General features: G+C 42.0%; 1 protein-coding gene across 2 annotated transcripts in view; it reads left to right on the top strand.

Annotated features, from left to right (window-relative positions):
• GFRA4 (GDNF family receptor alpha 4) overlaps positions 1–24400 on the top strand; it is a 435063-nt gene that overhangs the window by 398037 nt on the left and 12626 nt on the right. For both annotated transcript variants that reach the window (XM_056553308.1, XM_056553312.1), the window contains one exon: positions 9442–9787. In XM_056553308.1, coding sequence (XP_056409283.1) covers positions 9442–9787 — 346 coding nt within the window. The remainder of the gene's footprint in view (positions 1–9441; positions 9788–24400) is intronic.

Raw genomic sequence — 24400 nt, 5'->3', positions numbered from 1 at the left:
GTAGTTATATTCTTGTATATAGGAGCAGTATTATAGTAGTTATATTCTTGTATATAGCAGCAGTATTATAGTAGTTATATTCTTGTATATAGGAGACAGTATTATAGTAGTTATATTCTTGTACATAGGAGCAGTATTATAGTAGTTATATTCTTGTATATATTTTAGTATGTGTATAGGTAGATTTTGTTTCGGAAACAAATATGTTTGTGTAGTATTACAATACTATGTATAATGTGTTGCACACTTCATAACATGCTGCCTTAGGTAACCGTGTCCAGACTCACAGATGAATAATTCCATTTTATCCTGTGCTTATGGGATGTCAAACTCTGCTGGAAGGGACATGCCTAGCGCTGACAAGAAGACCAATAAATCCACAAAGTAGGAGGCCAGAACGACTCTGGCATTTTGGGCTCTGGAGAGATCAGAAAATTTATTCTGCAAACCACCCAGTGAGTTAGGGAAGCAAATACTGGGATGACATCAACCTTCAAGAACAAAGTCAGCCAAGATCCTCCTAGCTCTTTTCTATGTAACACCTGCTTTCAATTATCCAACCTTATCCCATGGGGGTGTAGGGAGCTGCATGTGCAGCCCCTGTTACACGGGAGGCTGAGGATTTATGCGCTGCGATCACTGCCTTTCAGGCAACACATGGAAGAGAAGGCACTAAGGAATCTTCTTATGATGGATGAAGATATTAAGTGACCAGCTGTCCCTGTTTCTTGGGGTTTGCTCCAGGAAAAAAAATGGCTCCAGTACCACATGATTTTATGTGAGGCTAAAAACAGAATAACTGCATGGTCCTGCTCATGTGTCCGACAACTGGAGATGTTCTATAACGTTCCCAAGGAACATTACACTATGGACTAATGTATTGAAGAGAAGGCTGGAATTAATGTTAAGTTCCTGGTCATGGAGATTCGGTAGAGTAGAGTAGTTCTACCATTATAGAAAATGCATCCAACCACTTGAAGGCACTACTTCTTCATATAGATGATGACAGGGCACACTGATGGATCCCCCTAGGGTGTGTTATGGTCACGGCAGGTGGTGGATCCTCTGGGCCTGTGTGGATGATGACGTGAGCCGTGCTAGGGAGCGGAATCTAAGGTGCCGCTGGTTTTCCGCGGAATCTAAGGTGCCGGATGGTCTTGCTGCAGCAAGCGGCACCCAGGTCGCTACCCCTGGCACGACTCGTCCACACAGGTAGCTGGGAGGTGGTGTGGCACAGAAGGCAGAAGGAGACTGGCAGGATGTGGCAAGACGGCAGTAGGTCAGGGCAGGTACACAGGTGCAGGGCAGGAAGGTAGCAAGGAACAGTACACAGTAACAGAGACACAGGACTTTCACTATGGCAATAGACAACCAAAGATCCATCAGGGAACCAAGGGAGGAGCTTATATTTAAGGACCAGGGTGCAGGTGTAGACACTTGACTAAATGAGCACTGGCCCTTTAAGAGTGAGAGCTCTGGCGCGCGCACCCTAGGAGGCGGGGGCACGCGCACCAGGGCTGCGAGGACAGGGAGGTGAGTGACGGGCTAGGATTCGCATGCGGGCGCGTCCCGCTATGTGAATCCCAGCCCCGCCGGCAGCAGGGACATAACAGTGCGCTCACAGCCAGCGTGTCTGGCCGGAGCGCGGATGTTACAATGTGGTTCACTGTTTGCTTTATGGACAGTTTTTCTTATTTATAAGGAGGATATAAATAAGCAAACAAGCAATTGGAGATATTAGAGAATGTCCCTGGAGCATAGACTCTCAGCAAAAAGTAACTTCTTCACCCCTAAGGCATAAAATGTGCCGAATGTCCGCACAGGACATTCCACACATTTGCCCAATCCGGAGGTCACTAGGACCACTCGGAAATGGGCAATCTGATAGACTATTCATTTTGTAGAAGCTGGAATTGGGAGAAACATCTGCCACGGAAATTCCACCGTGAAATCAATGAGACTCTGCTGCAGTGGAATGTCCATGCGGAATATTTCTGCAGAATTCCGCATGGACATTCCATCGTGTGAACATACTCTAACTCTCGCTCTGAATTCTTACATATCATAAGTTGGGAGTTGGTAGGTTTAATTCTAATAAAAATGGAGACAGTCAGTCCATAAAGGGCAGAAAGGGGATAAGAGGCTACCAGACGCGACAACGGTTTGGATCCTCTTCCCCTAGAGACCTTCCACATCTACATCCACAGGAGCTTCGTGAAAATGCACCATGTAAATCTTCAGCTATGCAGGGTGGAGGATAAAGAGGATAGTGACATGTAAGCCACCCAGCTTTAACTTCGGCTTGAAACCCAGAAATAGTTAAAGGGGTATTCCAGGCCGAAACTTTTTTATATATATATATATCAACTGGCTCCGGAAAGTTAAACAGATTTGTAAATTACTTCTATTAAAAAATCTTAATCCTTCCAATAGTTATTAGCTTCTGAAGTTGAGTTGTTGTTTTCTGTCTAACTGCTCTCTGATGACTCACGTCCCGGGAGCTGTGCAGTTCCTATGGGGATATTCTACCATCATGCAAGGGATATTCTCCCATCATGCACAGCTCCCAGGACGTGACATCATCATTGAGCAGTTAGACAGAAAACTTCAGAAGCTAATAACTTTTGGAAGGATTAAGATTTTTTAATAGAAGTAATTTACAAATCTGTTTATCTTTCTGGAGCCAGTTAATATATATAAAAAAAAGATTTTGCCTGGAATACCCCTTTAAGTGTTTGCAAAAGAGACCATGCCCAGCTATTCCCTCTTCTGTTTAGGCACTTCTATCTCTCAGAGAAGGAACAGGATGTATGAGATGAATTGCCCTCTTGGTGAGGACTGGAGACAGTCTTGGGTAAAGCTCCTCAAACCTTGCACCATGTTGTGATCTCCGTGACCAACCTAGAGCTGATCGGGTGAACTGTAGAAACTGTAACTGGATATAGATACACTAACAAAGCCTGGGCCTAGTTACTTGCTTCACAACATCCATTAACTGGAATCAGAGAGACTGAATGAGGCCTAAACCTTGTATGTTTTGGGAGACAGACAGGCATATGTGCACACTAACCTGGCTAGGGCCAGACTAACTGGTTGCAGCCCTCTAGGGAGAGAGGGTTGGACCTGGTGGACTGCTCCTTCAGAACCTTCTAGCAGCTTCTACATAGAAACCAGTTTGAAGGAAGGTCATGTGACCAAGAAGAGCAGAATGGTAACCCTAGCACTTACTTAATAATATAGTGTATGCAGAGGTAGCATTGTAATGGTAAAATAAATCTTCAGCTCACCTCCCACTGGTCTTGCACGGATCCTCAGCCTGGCCTGGTACGTATTGTAGAGAAGAAAGATATTCTGGATCCAGCAATTCCTGAAAACATCAAATTTATTCGTAATCCAAAACATTAAAATCTTGCAGACAAGCACTTCACACCACCTAGCCAGTGATACACTGAAACATGGACGCGTTTCGAGCGCATGCGCTCGAAACGCGTCCATGTTTCAGTGTATCACTGGCTAGGGGGTGTGCAGTAAGTGCTTGTCTGGAAGATTTTAATGTTTTGGATTACAAAAAAAATTTGATGTTTTACGGAATTGCTGGATCCAGAATATCTTTCTTCTCTACAAGAGGTAGCATTGTGACACAAGAAATGGCAAGCTATACAGTTTATACACAGATAAAAGTTTAGATACTTGGACAGAGAGCTCCTCAGCCACAGGACAACCTTATGCTAGAGTTAAAGGAACACTCCCATGAAAATCAACTTATCCCCTATACACAGTATACCCTATCCCCAGCGACCTCCCAACATCTCTGGGACTGGACCCCGTCTCTCTCAGTGAGGAGCATGTGTCGTCTACCGGTAGACTGCCCGCTCCCCTTTCATTTCTATGGGAGCGCCGATAATGCCCTAGTGCTGTACTCGGGTCTTTTCAGCACTCCCATAGAAATGAATGGAGCGCCAGTTCAGAAGATCGCAGGGTGGGGGTCGGATCAACAGAGATTGCGGGGGCGGTCTAACCCCTCCCCGTTCAGTTACTTATCCCCTATCCTGTGGATAGGGGATACGTTAATTTTCAATGGATATCTCCTTTAAGAGGGACAATAACAACTCCTATTTCCATACTCAACCCTGTCAAGATTCTGTCTCTAAGGGGAAAAAAATGTATTGTTCCCTCTGCATTTGGACCATTGGACCAGAAAACAGGGCAAGTCTGTGAGGTGAAGCTTTAACCTACAGCTGCAAAGTAGGAAGGGACGTGGCACCTAGGCAACCTCGGCTGTATACCCTAGCAATATGCAGCAGTAGTTGTTATTACTAGTGTTGAGCGGCATAGGCCATATTCGAATTCGCGAATATTCGCGAATATATGGACGAATAATCGTCATATTCGCGAATATTCGCATATTCGTAATGTTCTCGTTTTATTTTCGCATATGCGAATATTCGCACGTGCGAAAATTAACATATGCGAAAATTTGCATATACAAAAATTAACAGACTAAAATTCGCATATGCGAAATATATCATATGCAGATTTTCACATATGCGAAAATTTGCACACCAGTCTCACACAGTAGTATTAGAGCCTTCTTACACCACATAAGCTGGAAGCAGAGAGGGATGATCACTGTGATGTGTACTGTGAAAAAAAAAAAAAATATTCGTAATTACGAATATATAGCGCTATATTCGCGAATATTCGCGAATTCGCGAATATGCGATATTCGCGAATAAAATTCGAATTGCGAATATTCGCGAGCAACACTAGTTATTACCTGTGATGTTAAAGGGGTACTCCAGTGAAAACCTTTTTTCTTTTAAATCAACTGGTGGCAGAAAGTTAAACATATTTGTAAATTACTTCTATTAAAAAATCTTAATCCTTCCTGTACTTATTAGGTGCTGAATACTACAGAGGAAATTCTTTTCTTTTTGGAATGCTCTCTGATGACATCACAAGCACAGTTCTCTCTGCTGACGTTGTTATAATAATAATAATGCTTTATTTATTGTTGTCCTTAGTGGGATTTGAACCCAAGTCCCCTGCATAGCAAGGCAGCAGTGCTAACCACTGAGCCACCATGCTGCCCTTAGCATACATCTGCTATGCATCTGCTATGCATCTGCTATGTATGGTTGCTAAAACGGACAGAGATATCAGCAGAGAGCACTGTGCTCGTGATGTCATCAGTGTTCCAAAAAGAAAGGAATTTCCTCTGTAGCATTCAGCAGCTAATAAGTACTGGAAGGATTAAGATTTTTCAATAGAAGTAGTTTACAAATATGTTTAACTTTCTGCCACCAGTTGATTTAAAAGAAAAAAGGTTTTCACCGGAGTACCCCTTTAAGGATCTATAGTGAACAGAGCAACCATGCATTTTAGAGACAAGAGGGAAAGAAATAATACCCCTTGTATGTCACATGACATGGGTATCTTACTTTTGCTAGTGATGAAAACTTTCCTGGAGTTAAACTTTCAGGGTTGTTCAAGCCTGGAATTTCAATTTAAAGGGGTATTCCCATTGAAAACTTTTTTTTTTTTTAAATCAACTGGTGCCGGAAAGTTAAACAGATTTGTAAATCAATTCAAAAAGACCAGGAAAGGAGAGGGCACACTACAGCGTTACTGCACCTGAACAACGGGGATACTGCACGACATCAGTGGCCCACAAATGCGTCTCCTGCGGGGTGCACATACGAAAAGTGTGAAGTATCAACAAATGTAGCAACAAAGGTACGTGCGTGCACTCACCGCTCAACGGAGACTGTTCAGCATGGGAGTCCGGTCCACGGAAAGGCTGGATCACAGCATCGGTGCAGGCAGGTGGGCGCTCGGAGGCTGCCTCCGAGCGCCCACCTGCCTGCACCGATGCTGTGATCCAGCCTTTCCGTGGACCGGACTCCGATACTGAACAGTCTCCGTTAAGCGGTGAGTGCACGCACGTACCTTTGTTACTAGATTTGTAAATCACTTCTATTAAAAAATCTCAATCCTTCCAGTACTTTTTAGGGGCTATATTCTACAGAGGAAATGCTTTACTTTTTAGATTTCTCTGATGTCATGACCACATTGCTCTCTGCTGACCTCTGCTGTCCATTTTAGGAACTGTCCAGAGCAGCATATGTTTGCTATGGGTATTTTCTCCTGCTCTGGACAGTTCCTAAAATGGACAGCAGAGGTCAGCAGAGAGCACTGTGGTCATGACATCAGAGAAATCTAAAAAGTAAAGCATTTCCTCTGTAGTATACAGCTCCTAAAAAGTACTGGAAGGGTTAAAAAAAAATGTAATAGAAGTAATTTACAAAACTGTTTAACTTTCTGGCACCAGTTGATTTTAAAAAAAAGTTTTCCAGGGGAGTACCCCTTTAAGCATTGTTCTCTTACTGACCTGGATATAACGTGGAACATGCTGTTACACCGGGTCAGGACATGAAATGGGCTGAAATAGCCCTTTCCACAGAACACTTTAGTTTGTTGACAACTGGTACAATTACTGCATTTCCAACATTTTAATGTTCTTTTTTAATTAAAATTTTTTCCATTCGAAACCATTAGGCGTTCACTTAAAAAGTCCCACAAAATAGCCGGGCTCCAATTGTTGTTCTTCCTATTACACATACCCTTATAGCAGAGTCAAGAAGACTTTTTGCTGCTCAGCTGTGGCTTTGCAGTACATAAGTGGTCAGGTTGTCCGAACTCCAAACTTGTGATTGAGATCGGGTTAATGTCTAAGTACCGGGTCATGCTGACCCCGTCATATCTGACTCCTTCAGACGCTTACAGAGAAGAGCATGTACTGCCGAATACTAAGCAGCTGTGAAAAACAAGACAGCTGGTAGAAAAACAATTTGTTTGATGTATAAGACTGCAAATTCAAAAAGTTCTACCACAGAGGCAGAATATAAAGGGGTGTATGGGCCCCCAACAGTATTCTTTAGTCTCCTCTGATGGGTCCAGGTTCTTACACAATAACGCACCATAATACCACCCCATTTGTAGGTAACTTTGGAGCAATTTACTAACCACTAGGGTTCGTCTCTTATGGGATGATTCACAAATACCCTATTAGATCATAATATGTCCCGTATGAGTAGATGTGGAGGGAGGCACACGTTGGATGGCACTCTTCCAAAGGGTGGCAGGCTTGCAGGTTCCATGACGGCATGCAATAGCCCTGGGGCAATGGGGGGGGGGAGGGGGGTTGTGCTTCTGTCCCTTTATCTCAGGCCACTCACTTTCAAGTCCCTGGGAATAGTCTGCCACCTCCAAGCAGGATAGTACAGAACAAATGATGTCTGCACACAAGCTAAATAAAACAAAAGACAGACAGCGCTCCATAGTGTGATACCGTTGTTGCACAAAGGAATGATTCAGGTGGATATCGCGCTTACCACAATGGGTTACACTCCACCAAGTGCAACAATGGATAAAGGTGTGGAATACAATTAAGGTGTCAGCAGCCACTCCACGTCTTGTTAGGTATAGCACAAATAACAGTAGAACTCCAAGGTGTGGACGGGATAGACGGGCGCTCAACCACCAGGTAGAAGGATAAAACGTTTATTCACCCATAATGCAACGCGTTTCACAGCACAGCTGCTTCATCAGACATCATATGCCTGATGAAGCAGCTGTGCTGTGAAACGCGTTGCATTATGGGTGAATAAACGTTTTACCCTTCTACCTGGTGGTTGAGCGCCCGTCTATCCCGTCCACACCTTGGAGTTCTACTGTTATTTGTGCACACAAGCTAGGACACTCTTCCATAGAATTTTCTCTGGCACTTGCTTTATGCACCCGAATATCAGGTTCCCTGGCCCAACACAGTACCACAAAAGAGTGATACTGCTTGACAGGTACTGAAATGGAACCGTAACGCTATGGTGTCGCATGTTAGAAGCCACATAGGCTATCAAATGGAGGGAAGTTGTTTGAAAAGAAAGTGACTAAACTTGGAGGAGAGGAATTAAGTAGTTTACATACATCTTGTCAATGCTAGTTTAATACATCTTGTTCATACAGGTTATTTCAGGTGACGGGCCATACTAATGCTTTCCAGACAAGCCAGTGATGGCTCTGGAGCGTCTAGGCCAAACTAGGCTTAGCCAAAATACCAATTCCAAACCTACCATTTGGGAGAGGGATGTTTTGTTGCTTTGTCATACACAGTATCTGCATCAATGCATGCCATGTGTGATGCCTTTTGACCCATTGAGTGCTGAGGATCTTGTCTGGTGGTGGGGAAGGACTGTTTGCAGTCTTAGAATATGTGTCAGTGGCGAACAGCAGCTATGCGTGTGACCACATTTTGTCCCAATTGATTTGATATATATATATATATATATATATATATATATATACAAGAACGTCCTCTGTTCCTTTGGCGTTACCTCCTTTAATCTATAAAAAGCCGCCCACTTGTAGAGGAGTATAAAAGATAATATCCATCCAACTGCTGGTGGCATTAAAGCCCATTCAAGCACGTTACAAAGACACCTTCTGAAATGGTTTTTTGCGCAATGGAATAACTGTGACCCTGCTGCAAATCTGTTTTATTGACGTGTTGCATAGAGTTAATGTGCTGCCCAGATAAAGAATCTGTAATAAAGAGCGATGAAGTATCGTAAGATAAGTTCCTAAATCTTATCTCCAAGCTTTACCTCCACTGACTACATACAATGTCCCATCAAGCTTTCCCCAGCATGAGGATGTGTGCTGACACCATAGTCTTTTATCATTGTAGCTACTTTACTGCTTTTTTATGGTGATGCTCCACGGTTATATTATATTTTTACGGGACCCATTAGGTGTTTTATAATACATGATGCATTAAAGTTTTTCTTTAATTTTGCAGACAACTTACTTAAATCCTGCTCAAAACTAAGTAACAGGGCGAAGCAGTCTAGTGTAAAGTAGCTCAGATATCCCGTACTTATTCCTTTGTAGTGGTCACCTGGTCAGGGAGTCAGCTAGTCGTTACCAACTAACCAACGATGTAAGGTTGTGTAGGCAACCGGGCAGCCTCAGGGGTCAAGTCCTGGGGAAAAAAAGTGGGGGAAAAAGTGTGGGAACTCTTCCACTGAAGGACTCCTGCTAATGAGAATAGTATTCCTGCTGTGAAAAAAGTGCAGGAACTCCATTCCCATGCGTTCCTGTAGGACTTGAGGCCTGGTCGTAACTGGAAGTAAACATTAAAGTAAAAGTACAAAAAATCTAATTTCACAGACGAGAAACCGAAGTTAGACGCACATTGTGAGGTCTTACTTTTGCCACCAGACGTCTTTGCTAATATTTGATTCTTAATAGAAAACATTAATTTTGCATGAGGCAAAATGGCTTGCAATCGAGCTCCCGGGTTGTACAAGATGTTCTTAGAATTCATTCAATTATTTCTAAAATATATCTTGTTCATATCTCATTTTGTAAACTTTTTTCCAGGGTCTGAGAATGAAGTCACCCAAGTCAATCGTTGCCTGGATGCGGCAAAAGCCTGCAACGTGGATCCCACCTGCCAAAAGTTACGAACAGAGTATGTCGGCTTGTGTATACGTCCCATGGCACGGACTGACTCTTGCAACCGTTCCAAGTGTCACAAGGCCTTGAGGAAGTTTTTTGACAGAGTTCCAGCTGAGTATACGAGTGAACTGCTCTTCTGCCCGTGTGAGGACACAGCTTGTGCCGAGCGGAGGCGGCAAACTATTGTCCCGGCTTGTTCTTATGAGTCTAAAGAAAAGCCGAACTGCCTCACCCCACTAGACGCTTGTAAGGGGGATTACATTTGCAGGTAGGTTACATCCTTCCAGTAAGAATTCTTATTTCAGTTCAATGTGTAATGCCTTTTCTGTTATTTTTCTCTATGTACAGAACCTTAAAATAAGCAGTTCCTAGGTTCTCCACAACAGTCTACTTACCGTAAAGGCAGACCATACAGCTTCAATGTGGCCTTTGGAGAAAGTGGAAACAGCTCTGGTTGGTCTTAGGCTTAGCAAAAAGAAGGGGCACGTGTCTAAACTTTCCAGATAGCTTTTATCTGACACAAGGATTGGGAATGCTAAAGTCTACAGTGCGATCGTCCTCTTCCATGACATCACCGGTAGACCTTTATTTACTTTAGATGGTTGTCCCGGTCATGCAGAAATTGGAATTAATAGTTTTTTTTCTAGTGTGTTGTGCTGCCCAGAGGGAAGTGCAGTGTAGGGGACAGAGCAGGATTGATCCAATGCCTATAGGCTACACCAGTGAAGAAGGGGACCACACAATTGGTGATGCCCTGATACCCTGATGGGGTATCTAGCTGAAGATGCTGTAAACCCCATACACATTGGTAGAAATGAAATTTCTTAGTCTCTACTGACCAAAAAACCTTTACATGCCAGAAGGCACAGTATTGTTGTTGCAGAAATTCAATAATTGGCTGTAAATGGCTGGAGACACCCTGAGAAGTGTTCAGAACTGAAGAATGTTGGTCCTAGGCTTGGCCCAAAGCCCTCAAAGGGGTACTCCACTGCTCAGCATTTTGAACAAACTGTTCCAAACGCTGGAGCCGGTGCCGGGAGCTTGTGACGTCATGAGCTCCCGGCGCCGGCTCCAGCATTTGGAACAGTTTGTTCCAATTGCTGAGCAGCGGAGTACCCCTTTAAGGGTCCTAGTGCAGCAATGGAGTGTTTGTTTACCTTTTCTCTCTATCTTCCTCTTCAATTCCTCCTTTTAATGTCTCACTTAGGATGGGCTTGGGTGTAGTCAGTCCCAGGGTTCTGTATACTGCAGACATTCCCGGGTTCAAGGCCCACTCTAACTAGCTGAACTTCCTCCCTCTAGGGGAAATGAGGCCAAGCCTGGACTGGCTCCTTCCACCTTCCAGAACATTCCACATAATATATAAAGCAGTGAAACTTTTTGACCCCCCCCCCTCCTCCCCCTTGCTCACAGCCTACAATGAAATTACATCAACGTGCAAAAACAGTGTTATTACAAAACGTGTAATAAAAATGTCATTTTTCAGAATGAAATGTTTTTCATTTCAACTATCATCCAAAAATATCAAACACAGCTAACCTTATTCCAAATGATGACAATTGGTTGACATGTTTATTCCCTTTGTGTATATTGGAGCTAAACCAAAAAAGGGAGGGAAAAAAAGCAAATTGGACATAATTTCTCACTAAACTCCAAAAAGGGGCTGAACAAATTATATGCACCCTTTCATAATTAAGGAAAAATAAAATTGTTTCAAGCATGTGATGCTCCTTTATACTCACCTGGGGCAAGTAACAGGTGTGGGCAATATAAAAATCACACCTGAATGCAGATAAAAAGGAGAGAAGTTCACTTAGTCTTTTCATTGTGTGTCTGTGTGTGTCACACTAAGCATGGACAACAGAAAGAGGAGAAGAGAATTGTCTGAGGACTTGAGAACCAAAATTGTGGAAAATTTTCAACAATCTCAAGGTTACAAGTCCATCTCCAGAGATCTGGATTTTCCTTTGTCCACAGTGCGCAACATTATCAAGAAGTTTGCATCCCGTGGCACTGTAGCTAATCTCCCTGGGCGTGGACGGAAGAGAAAAATTGATGAAAGGTGTCAACGCAGGATAGTCCGGATGGTGGATAAGACATCATGAAATCTGAGGATTACCAACGGATTTTGGGTCGCACTGTACAGCCCAGTGTCAGAAAGCTGGGTTTGCGTCCGAGATCTTGGGTCTTCCAGCAGGGCAATGACCTCAAACATACATTAAAAAGCCCCCAGAAATGGATGGCAACAAAGCGCTGGAGAGTTCTGAAGTGTCAGCAATGAGTCCAGATGTAAATCCCATTGAACACCTGTGGAGAGATCTTAAAATGTCTGTTGGGAAAAGGCGCCTTCCAATAAGAGAGACCTGGAGCAGTTTGCAAAGGAAGAGTCCAACATTCCGGCTGAGAGGTGTAAGAAGCTTATTGATGGTTATAGGAAGCCACTGATTTCAGTTATTTTTTCCAAAGGGTGTGCAACCAAATAATATGTTAAGGGTGCCAATAATTTTGTCCAGCCGATTTTTGGAGTTTGGTGACATTATGTCCAATTTTCTTTTTTTTCCTCCCTTTTTTGGTTTAGTTCCAACACACAAATGGAATAAACATTTCTATAGCAAAACATGTGTTACTGCAATCCTTTTCTGTGAGAAATACTTAATTTTCTTGAAAAATGTCAGGGGTGACAACATTTATGGCCATGACTGTAGATGCAGAGATAAATTGCATATATTGCATATATTTTAACCCCTTAAGGACTGAGGGGTTTTCAGTTTTTGCACTTTCGTTTTTTCCTCTTCACCTTTTAAAAATAATAACCCTTTCAATTTTGCACCTAAAAATCCATATGATGGCTTATTTTTTGTGCCACCAATTCTACTTTGTAATGACGTCAGTCATTTTACCCAAAAATCTACAGCGAAATGGAAAAAAAATCATTGTGCGACGTAATTGAAGAAAAAACGCAATTTTGTAACTTTTGGGGGCTTCCATTTCTATGCAGTACATTTTTCAGTAAAAATGACACCTGATATTTATTTTGTAGGTCCATACGATTAAAATGATACCCTACTTATATTGGTTTGATTTTGTCGTACTTCTGGAAAAAATCATAACTACATGCACGAAAATTTATACGTTTAAAATTGTCATCTTCTGACCCCTATAACTTTTTTATTTTTCTGCGTACGGGCCGGTATGAGGGCTCATTTTTTGCACCGTTATCTGGAGTTTTTAGCTGTACAATTTTTGTATTGATCGGACTTTTTGATCGCTTTTTATTCATTTTTTCATGATATAAAAAGAGACCAAAAATACGTTATTTTGGACTTTGGATTTTTTTTACGCGTACGCCATTGACCGTGTGGTTTAATTAATTATATATTTTTATAGTTCGGACATTTACGCACGCGGCGATACCACATATGTTAATTTTTATTTACACAGTTTTTTTTATGGGAAAAGGGGGGTGATTTGAACTTTTATTGGGGAAGGGGTTACATGGCCTTTGTTAACTTTTTTTTTTCACTTTTTTTTTGCAGTGTTATAGCTCCATAGGGACCTATAACACTGCACACACTGATCTCCTATGCTGATCCCTGCAGAGCCATAGCTCTGCACGGATCAGCGAGATAGGGGCTCGATTGCTCAAGCCTGTAGTTCAGGCTTGGAGCAATCAAACCCCGATCGGACACCGCGGACACAGGTAAGGAGACCTCTGCCTGCAATTTTATCGCGATGTCCCTGACTGAGCTGCCGGGAAGCATTTACTTTCACTTTCAGATGCGGCGGTCAACTTTGATCGCCGCGTCTGAAGGGTTAACAGCGCGCGGTCGATGCCGCGCGCTGTTAACCCAGGGTCCTGGCTATGATTAGCAGCCGAGACCGACCCGGTGTGATGCGGGGTCACGGCGTGACCCAGTTTTTAACACCGGGAGCGGGCTTAGGACGTACAGGTACGTCCTAAGTCCTTAAGGGGTTAAAAAAAATGCCCCCAATAAAAAAAAAATGTAATATGTTAAAACAAAACAAAAACAATACAAATGTGGCTTTGTTTTGAATTGATTGAAGAAATTATCGCCCCACGCTAAAAAATAGCACAATTTGCACAAGTTTTTTTTTTTCTGGATTTATGATGCATTAGATGGTCAAATAAAGGGTTCTTTTAGAAAGTGCCACTTGTCCTGCAAAAAAATTAGCTCTCATTTATCTTTCAGTAGAAAAATAAAAAATACGGTATTATGAGTGTGTGTGTGTGGGGGGGGGGGGGGAGAGAAATCTTAATACAATTTAGCGATAAGGGGTTAATCTTGTCATTCATATTCTGCTCTATAAGTCTTACAATAAAAAATAAATAAATTTAAAAAAGGAACGACTTGCAATATGAAATAAAATCATATAAAATCCAGATCCCTTAGGATTTTTTGTACTAGACGACTCAATAACTACAACTCTCAGCGTGTCCTGCTTGCCATGCTACGGTTTACCACACCAGACGTGAGCTCCATATTACCGTACAGCGCTGGAGAGAAGCGCCATACTTTTTAATTATCAGTTCGCTCCTGACATTTAATATTCTCCCGAGGATTTTAAAGGTCCTTGAGTTAAAGTCCAATAAAGCGTCGGCTTAGAGGCGCTATAAGACTCATAATGGCAACAACCATGAGTGATTAGGTGGCGAGTACTAGAGGCAGCAAGTCAATATCCATCATGGAACATGTCATAGATCTTCTGACAGTAGATGCGAAGAGGCCTAAGAGACATAATGTATCTATTCTTTCTTGACTATGCTCAGCATTGACTAACATCTGACCGATGGGAACTTAGGTGAGAGATGGTTGGCCACAGAGGAGTGATTGCATGACACTACTCTCGGGAAGAAACACCCAAAAGCTTCCGATTATATGGTGGAAACCTAATAAGGATTTACATCTACGTCTCATTTGTAAGCCCCAGCCTAGGGGGACAAGTCATATTAGGACAGTCACCAAACTGATACTAAGAGGCGTAGCTTGTAGCTTCTGGGCCTGATGCAAAATCAACAACAGGGCCCCATTTGTCAATTATAATACTAGTCTCTTATGGGGAAGAAGTGCTTTGGGGCCCCCTTAGGCACCAGGGCCCCTCTGCAGCTATGCCCCTGTTGATACTGCATCTGATCAGAAGCTCTGTCTGGGAAATGTATCACAGTATTTGATAGCGTGATCACAGGGTTGCACTATTGAGATGGCATTTGTCCTTGGGTCCTCTACCACCCAGATCCCTGTAGCTAGAGATGAGATGCCGATTCTCCGAATAAAAAAAAATAAATAAATTGATTTGATCCGAATAACTTCTCTGCAAATTTTTATTAGTAATGTATTTTAATAATGTGTTTAATAAAGTGTGTGTGTTTCACTTTTTTTTCTCTTTTTCTTTACATTTGTTAGGTAGTCCTACTACTACAAAGAAGTGGTCTCAAATGGCTTGAGGTCAACCCCAAATGCAGTTGTGCATTTATACTGGGGGAGCAGATCCTGCCCTTGTGGTCTGTTGCTAGGGGCAATCCCCAGCATAAAAATGCAGACTCTTCCATGATGGGAGTAGTAGTACCTGTGCTAATAGACAGATCGCCCCGGGTGTCACTCCTGACACCTACTGCAATAGTTTTATAATGTATAGATGTGGGCAGCTTTCTCGCATCTAGATAGGACGATCGCATCGGGTGTCAGGAGTGATACCTGCTGTGATCTGTCCTCAACTGCAGGTACTGCTGCTCCCAACATGGAGCACACTCTGCTTCATGTTGGGAGCTGTAGTACCTGCATTAATAGACAGACTGCAGTGAGTGTCACTTCTGACACCTGATGCGATTGTCCTGTATAATGTATAGATGCGGGCTGCTGGCAACTCTTCTCTAGGCCCACTGTAGTATGAGTATATGCTGTAGATATACCTATTATTCATATTTCCCGCAGAGAGCTGTGAGTGGCTGGAACCATCTGGCCAATCATAGCTCTCTGCTGGAAACATGAATAAGTGATGTGAATTCTATAGAGATGCGAGGGCAGGAGAAAGCCGCTCCATCTCTGCAATAGAAAGGACAATCGCATAGGGTGTCAGGAGTGATACCTGCTGTGATCTGTCTGTTCCATGCTGGGAGTAGTAATACTACATAAAAAATAGAGGCAAAAAAAGTGAAACACTCACACTTTATTAAACACAATATTAAAATACATTACTAAAAAAAAATTAAAATGAATTATAAAAAATATATAATTTTTACATTTAAATGGCCCCGAAAATTGAAAGACAAAAAAAAAATGTTAATGTAAATTTTTAAACAGGGATCAATTTATGTGGGCGGGCAGGGACCTAAAAATGTAGCCGGCAATAATAAAAATTTAGAAAGGGGCCATTTAAATGTAAAAATAATATATTTTTTATAATAATTTTTTTTATATATTAGTAATGTGTTTTAATTTTGTGTTTAATAAAGTGTGTGTGTGTGTGTTTCACTCTTTTTCTCTATATTTAAATTTTTTTTAGGTAGTACAACTACTCCCAGCATGGAACAGACTGTTCCATGATGGGAGCTGTAGTACCTGTACTAATACTGAGCACTGATATTAATAGATAGGTAAATTAGGTCTCCAGAAAAAGTTATAGAAAAATAGTGACTGTACAGGGAACCTTAAAACTAACCGTATTTTTCGCACTTTTTCTTCCCCAAAACTTTTTCTTCCCCAATACACCCCTATCGCGGCGGTCCCTGCGGCCATCAACGGCCGGGGCCCGCGGCTAATACAGGACATCACCAATCGTGGTGATGCCCTGTATTAACCCTTCAGACGCGCCGATCAAAGCTGGCCACCGCGTCTGAAGGGAAAGTGACACTAACCCGGTTGTTCAGTCGGGCTGTTCGGGACCGCCGCAATTTCACCGCGGTGGTCCCGAACAGCCCGACTGAAAAGCCGGGTTAGTGCTTACAGGACACCGGGAGGGACCTTACCTGCCTCCTCGGTGTCTTCTCCGTTCAGGGATCCCCTGTATGGCCGGCACTCTCCTTCCTCGTCATCACTTCGTCGCGTACGTGCGTCGGCGTGCGTAACGACGTGATGGCGGCGACAGAGAGCGAGGATACCCGGCCGGCAGCAGAGACGTTCCGGAGCAACGGGGACACGGCGACAGCGATGGAGCGACATCCAGGGCAGCGGTGACGGGTCCGGAGCGGCGGGGACACGTGAGTATTACCTCCTATGCAGTGGTCTTCAATCTGCGGACCTCCAGATGTTGCAAAACTACAACTCCCAGCATGCCCGGACAGCCGTTGGCTGTCCGGGCATGCTGGGAGTTGTAGTTTTGCAACATCTGGAGGTCCGCAGGTTAAAGACCACTATTGGGTTCAAAATCTTTATTTTTTTAGATTTTGCACCTATAAATTGGGTGCGTCTTATACGCCGGTGCGTCCTATAAGGCGAAAAATACGGTAGCTTTTATTATGCTAGTATAAAAATTGCAATATTGTGTAAAAAATAGCAAAAAAAAACATAAAAAAAACCATTCAGATTAGGTTATCACTTACTTACTTAAAATTCACCAACAGTGACTGTGAATACTTCTACTTTTGAATTCAAACGTAAGACCAGTGTGAATTATGCCATGAGTATATGCTATGCTTAGACTGTGAAGTTATCTCAAGTAATTTACCTATCTAGTAATATCAGTGCCCATGCTGGGAGTAGTAGTACTACCTAAAAAGTAGTACTACCTAAAAGATGGAAAAAATTGAGAGAAGAAAAGTGAAAGACACATATACACACACATTATTAAACACAATATTAAAATACATCTATATATATATATATATATATATATATATATATATATATATATAAAACTCAACGTGTGTGTGCATGTATGTATGTGTGTATATATGTATGGGGTTGAGATAGGAGGACGGGATAGGAGGACGGGATAGGAGGTCGAGATAGGAGGTCGGGATAGGAGGACGGGATAGGAGGTCGAGATAGGAGGACGGGATAGGAGGTCGGGATAGGAGGTCGAGATAGGAGGATGGGATAGGAGGACGGGATAGGAGGTTGAGATAGGAGGTCGAGATAGGAGGACAGGATAGGAGGACGGGATAGGAGGACGGGATAGGAGGACGGGATAGGAGGACAGGATAGGAGGTCGGGATAGGAGGACGGGATAAGAGTTCGGGATATGAGGACGAGATGTGAGGACGGGATATGAGGTTGGGATATGATGATGGCATAGGAGGTCTGGATATGAGGACAGGATATGGGGTTGGGATAGGAGAGGACGGGATATGAAGTCAAAAGCTTCCTCCTTTGTTTATTTTCCTCCCCAACAAGGATTAGGAAGGAAAAAACGGGCAACGCCAGTTACTCAGCTAGTTACTAATAAAAATATTTAAAAAATGAATTATAAAAAATATATTCTTAATATATTTAAATGGCCCCTTTCTACATTTCTATTATTGTCGGCTACATTTTTAGGTCCCTGCCCACATAAATTAATCCCTGTTTAACATTTTTTTTTTTATTGCCTTTCAATTTTCGGGAGCGGCAGGGACCTAAAAATGTAGCTAACAATAATAAAGATGTAGAAAGGAGTCATTTAAATGTAAATATAATATATTTTTTATAATTAATTATTTTACATTTTTTATTAGTAACGTAATGTATTTTAATATTGTGTTTAATAAAGTGTGTGTGTGTTTCACTTTTTTTTCTCTATTCTCTGTTCCAGGGTGGGAGTAGTAGTACCTGTACTAATAGACAGATCGCCCCAGGTGTCACTCCTGACACCTGGTGCAATCGTCCTATCTATTGCAGAGATGGAGCCGATTTCTCCGGCACTCGAATCTCTGCACTATACTCCGGCCACCCAGTGATGTGAATAGAATTCACATCACTTATTCATATTTCCCGCAGAGAGCTGTGATTGGCCAGATGGTTCCAACCAATCACATCTCTCTGCGGGAAATATGAATAATAGGTATATATATATGGCATATACTCATACTACAGTGGGACCAGAGAAGAGTGCCCGGCCGCATCTATACATTATACAGGACAATCGCATCGGGTGTCAGGAGTGACACTCACTGTGATCTGCAGGTACTACAGCTTCCAGCATTCCGGTTACCTCTTAAGAGACTGTTTTGTATGAAGACTGTTGCATAAAATCTTCAAGTAAAGTTCTTCAGTTTATTCATAAAGTCTGCTGTGGACATTTTGTTATTTTCCCTACCGTTTCTGGGACGGTTGGTGGTAGGACAATTAACACTAAGGAAAACGCACCCTGGCGTCACGGCATCTAAGGGTTAATACCACCAGACCCTGCACTTACATCCCTGCAGAGTGTGCTCTATGTTGGGAGCAGTAGTACCTGCAGTTAAGGACAGATCACAGCGGGTATCACTCCTGACACCCGATGCCATCGTCCTATCTATTGCAGAGATGCGAGCGCAGGAGAAAGCCGCTCACATCTATACATTATACAGTACGATCACAGGGGTGTCGCCAATGAAGAAATTTGTTATTTAGAATCGAGTCGAAGTCCGGATTCAGTCCAAATCGAATTTTTCATGAAATTCGTAACGAATTCGACTGCGTCCTATTCGATTCGCTCATCTCCACCTGAAGCCTTTCCTAGAGTCTTCACGATTGTAAGAAATGAGAGTGTGTACATATTTCACCACTTGGAGATATACAGTATGTCATGGATGCTTGTCGTAGGCGACGGACAGTATCATCATCACAGGTTTGGGGCAAAGGCATTATTGTAGAGTAAACCCTTTCTGTGCCAAGAACAACACTGGTTGTGGCATTTAAGAGAGATTGAGAGGGGCAGCCTTTCATTGCATTTGAAGGACCCCAGGGTTGTCTGGCCACATTCTATGTTCTATAGGTAAAGGAATTTGTAGGTAAAGAATCCTTTAGTGTGAAATTAAGTCAGATAAAGAAATAAAAAAAAATTAAGAATGGGCCATTAGGAGGAGATACCTTTTGGTTTCATGTGTATTCTGGTTGACCACAAACTGGTGCGTCTTAAAAAGCCAACATGATGAATTTTGTTTTTCTCAGTGGAAGACACTGTCCTCCAGATAAACAATCTATAGACATTAGATTATTGTTGGCATTGTGGACCTTGTTTGGACCTTCTGACGATAATCTATCATTTTTAGGCTTTGGTACCAGGGAGCAATTTTTTTTTGTCCTGTACCAACCATGACCTAACCCTGTGGCCCCTTTGGCCGAACAGCTCCCTCATAAACCTGGATGTACAGAGCAGCCATGTGTTCATGTGATTTTACTAGAAGTCATCTCTGGTTAAATATCCAACCTGTCAGAGCGTTGTTTCTCCTATTGGAAGATGTTGACAATCTTTGTCCACCCTGATGGGAATGTTATCTCAGATGGATCGAGCTTGTCAGGAGATTTCTGTAGATGATCAAGCTGGAATGGAGTCAGTAATATTGATTAATAATGAATTTTATGGGACACTTGGTTAGTTCACTATCTGCACATAATAACATTATTTAGCATAGTTACTTGGTCAGCTTAATGGAAATGTGTCATCGGAAAATTTACTATTTTTTTAAATCAAGTTTTATGGTAACAATATATATATATAAATTTTTTCTATTTAAACACCATTTTTGATATTTAAAGAGAAACCATATATATATATATATATATATATATATATATATATATATATATCTTAAATTTGAGTAACCGTATTAGTCCAGTGATGCAAATCATAAAATGTTGCAACATACTGTAACATTTTATGATATATATATATATATATATATATATATATATATACACAGTTTATATATAGGTTTTGGTTTTTCTTATTTTTCATTTTGATAACTGTATTATATAATAACCCTGAAATCTTGCAATTTTCATAATGGCCACTAGGCCTGTGTGGTATCCCAGTACAGGACCTGGTCCTGTCCCTATCTAAAGTCCCCCTCAGCCAGTCCCTTCATTTCCATAGGGCTCTACTGCAGGGCTTACCCCTGGTCACCTCATATGAACTGTATATTGTTCAATATATATATAGGTAATATTAATGTATAGGAAATATATGTATAGGACCCGGGTAGGGTCATGTGATCTATTATAATGGTTGTATAGATAATTAGGACCTTCCGGGGTCACGTGGTGTACAGATGTATTGTACTATTGTTCAAGGACCTTCCAGGATCATGTGAGATACCCAGAGTTCACTGGATTCAGGACTTTGCTGACCAATGAGCTTAGTCCAGCCCCTTATTATATAAAGAGCTGTAGCCACTAAATTCTCTCTCTTGAGACCTGGACACTAAAGAAGCACAAACATCTCAACAGAAATCTCAATTCATCTAGGCCCAAAGCCTAAGAATCCTGCAGCCACTAAACCGTGAGTTACAACGCTCAATCTACCAAATCCCGTGTGACTACTACCAACTAAAATATTTTAATTAGTAGCACAGTGGCCTGCATCAAAGCTCATTGCTTCAAAGTCCCAGCAAAACCTATGAGGAACCTGCATTCCGGTTACCTCTTAAGAGACTGTTATGTATAGAGACTGTTGCATAAAATCTTCAAGTAAAATTCTTAAGTTTATTTATAAAGTCTGCTGTGGACATTCAGTTATTTTCCCTACCGTTTCTGGGAGGGTTGGCGGTAGGACCATTAACACTAAGGAAACCTCACCCTGGCATCACGACATCTAAGGGATAATACCACCAGACCCTGCACTTACATCACCACAACACCCCAGACACCACAACTCTCCTGGTTCACCACACCTGAAACTAAGATGAGACTTTCTGTTCTGTACAGATCACTTCCCAGCAGTCTCTTTCTCATCACAGATAGGATTACAGTGAAAGGTGACACCAGTGTAAAGATGAGATCAGGTGATTCTCATGTCTGGTCACAGAGCATACCTACAAAAGTCACCCATAGAAGTGAATAGGGTGAGCTCCAGTCTATTGTGCTCCAGTCTAAAATCTGCTCAGGCAATTTGGAAGCCCCACAATAATCTATAAAAAATGATATAAAAATGATATTTAAAAAAATTACAATGAGAAAATAGAAACAGATTAGTAAAAAGAACTTATGTCCAGCCCAAACCAGTAAAAAAAAAAATCTAGGTGACCCATTCACTTTAAGTCTGAATATGATATTATATGCTTATTTTTGGCGTTGCAGAAGAGTATAGTAAAGATAACAGTTCCTTTTTTAGACTATTTTTTTTTTATGCCAAGCCAAAGTACTAATAATTTGTTTGTGATTTGAAAAAATAAAAAAAAGTCCCCGGCTTATGAGGGATATGGTAATTCTGGAGGTTAAAAACTATGACTGTGTTAGCAAAAAAAAGAACTTAGAAAGGTATGGCAAAATTAAAGGGGTATTCCAGGGAAAAACTTTTTTTTAATAGATCAACTGGTTCCAGAAAGTTAAACAGATTTGCAAATTACTTCTATTAAATTAATCTTAATCCTTTCAGTACTTAGGGGCTTCTGAAGTTAAGGTTGTTCTTTTCTGTCTAAGTAATCTCTGATGACACGTGTTTCGGGAAACGCCCAGTTTAGAAGCAAATTCCCATAGCAAACCTCTTCTAAACTGGGCGGTTCCCGAGACACGTGTCATCAGAGATTACTTAGATAGAAAAGAACAACCTAAACTTCAGAAGCTCATAAGTACTGAAAGGATTAAGATTTTTAATAGAAGTAATTTACAAATCTGTTTAACTTTCTGGAGCCAGTTGATATATAAAAAAAAGTTTTTTCCTGGACAACCCCTTTAATCTTGTATGTTCATGAAGTTGGGGGCAGAGGTAATAAAATAGGTAAAGTACTGTTTTATTTTTTAAATGTATTTTTGTACAGTATATGACATAATTTTGAATTAGAAAAGTTATAAAAAACACAGATCATATTTAAAAGCTATAACTACACAAAAGTGTCTTCCAAATACTATTAAAGGGGTATTCTTGCCATAGACATCTTATCACCTATCCAAAGTATAGATGTCTGATCGCGGGTTGCCCGCCGCTGTGACCCCCCGCTGCTCCAGTCTCGGAAACCACTGTATTTTCAGGACTGGAGACGTGACATCACGCCCCCTCCATTCATGTCTATGGGAGGGGGCGTGACGGCCGTCACGCCCCCTCCCATAGACATGAATGAAGGGGACGTGGTGTGACATCACGTCTTTGGATAGGGGGTAAGATGTCTTTGGTCGGAATACCCCTTTAAGATACCTTTCTGGGTATTATTTTTTTTTTTTCAGATTTCTTAGCAGAGTGGTAAAGAATATACTTTATAAAGAAACTCAAAGCGGAGTAGAGACCATGGAGATTGTGGGCCCAAGGTTGCGGTTAGGTTTTCCACCTTTAGCTAAGATTCAATTCACTGGGTTGAATTGGGTATAAAAGCCCTTTTACACAGGCCAATTATGGGGAAAATGAGTGTTCCTGGGAAGACTTGTTCCCCCTTAATCGGCTGTTGTAGAAGGACCAGCATTTTTGTGCGGCCACATAAATTATCACTGTCGGCCGAACGATTGACAAAGCCTTTTAAGGGTGCGTTCACACGCTCTTTGTTTTTGCGGGTTTTCCGCTGCGTATTTGAAAGGGTGCGGGCTCTTCTCGGCTATCCGCAGCAGATTTTCCACGGAGGAATTTACACTGCGGTAAAATCCGCCGCAAGACCCATTGAAGTCAGTAGTGACTGCGGCGGATTTTCTGCAGCGTAAATTCCTCTGTGGAAAATCTGCTATGGGCAGCCGAGAAGAGCCCGCCCCTTTCAAATACGCAGCGGAAAAACCACAAAAACAAAGAGCATGTGAACGCACCCTAAAAAGTAGTAGAGCGCAGAGACCGGCACTAGTTATCCTGCATCCGTCTGCCCATGTAAAAGGGCCCTAAGAGTGTCTTGTTTCCCCTTCCCTAGTGCCCAGTGCATAGAGTACATGTCTACCCTGTGTGTCCCCTATAATTACTTGCAAATGGTCAGGTTGTGTCCTTTTTGTTGGACATTTGCTTTTATGTTTTAGCAAAGACGACACAACACGTGTCCGCATCCGGCGGAATGTCCACAGAGTTAGGTAATATGTTCACGATGCCTATGTGATAGGAAAGCCTACCTCAATCTTGCCCATTGCCCCCCCCCCCCCCCCATGACAAGTCCTTGAAAAATTTCCAGCACTATCGTGAACCAGCAACAAGACTGCAGAGAAATCTCATTTCTATCGAACGGTGTTCACACATTATCTCCTCTCTCCAAATCGTGTCCTAGAAAACCTGATTAGGCCAGTTTATCTATGTGTGTCGAGCCGCTGTCATAACCGGTTACTCCTCGTAGACTCCACAGAAGGATACAAATCTCATTTCCTCTTCTGGGACCCCTTGCGATATTTCTCCAATGATCACGTTATGCCTCAGGATCAGTTTTCTTTCTGCATTGTCTTCAGCAGATATTGGATATTGTGAAACCACTATCTCTTGCTTCTTAAAGGGCCCTGGTCCCTAGAACAGGGATACACAGTTTTATTTTTTTATTTATTTTTTCCTAGATAACACTTTATCAGATTGTTTTGCTTTAAATGGCTGCAAGAAAAACTTTAAAGGGAATATGTCATCACTTTCATGCTTGCCGAACCACGAGTCAACAGGGTTGACCCTGGCAGCTTCTCTCTGGCCCACCAACCTTTATTGATAGATCTGTTCCTGATAGGTGAAACATCTATTAATCAAGATCTGTAGGTCAGGGAGAAGCCACTTGGGAACACCCAGATGACTTGTATTTAGGCAGCATGAAAATAAAGACAGGTTCCCTTTAAAGAATTCCCATATGGGACAATACAGGACATAC

The sequence above is a fragment of the Hyla sarda genome, chromosome 1 (assembly GCF_029499605.1).
Source record: "Hyla sarda isolate aHylSar1 chromosome 1, aHylSar1.hap1, whole genome shotgun sequence".
NCBI lineage: Eukaryota > Metazoa > Chordata > Amphibia > Anura > Hylidae > Hyla > Hyla sarda.
Note: the sequence above shows the minus strand (reverse complement) of the source record. Positions and strands in the feature narration are given on the sequence as shown.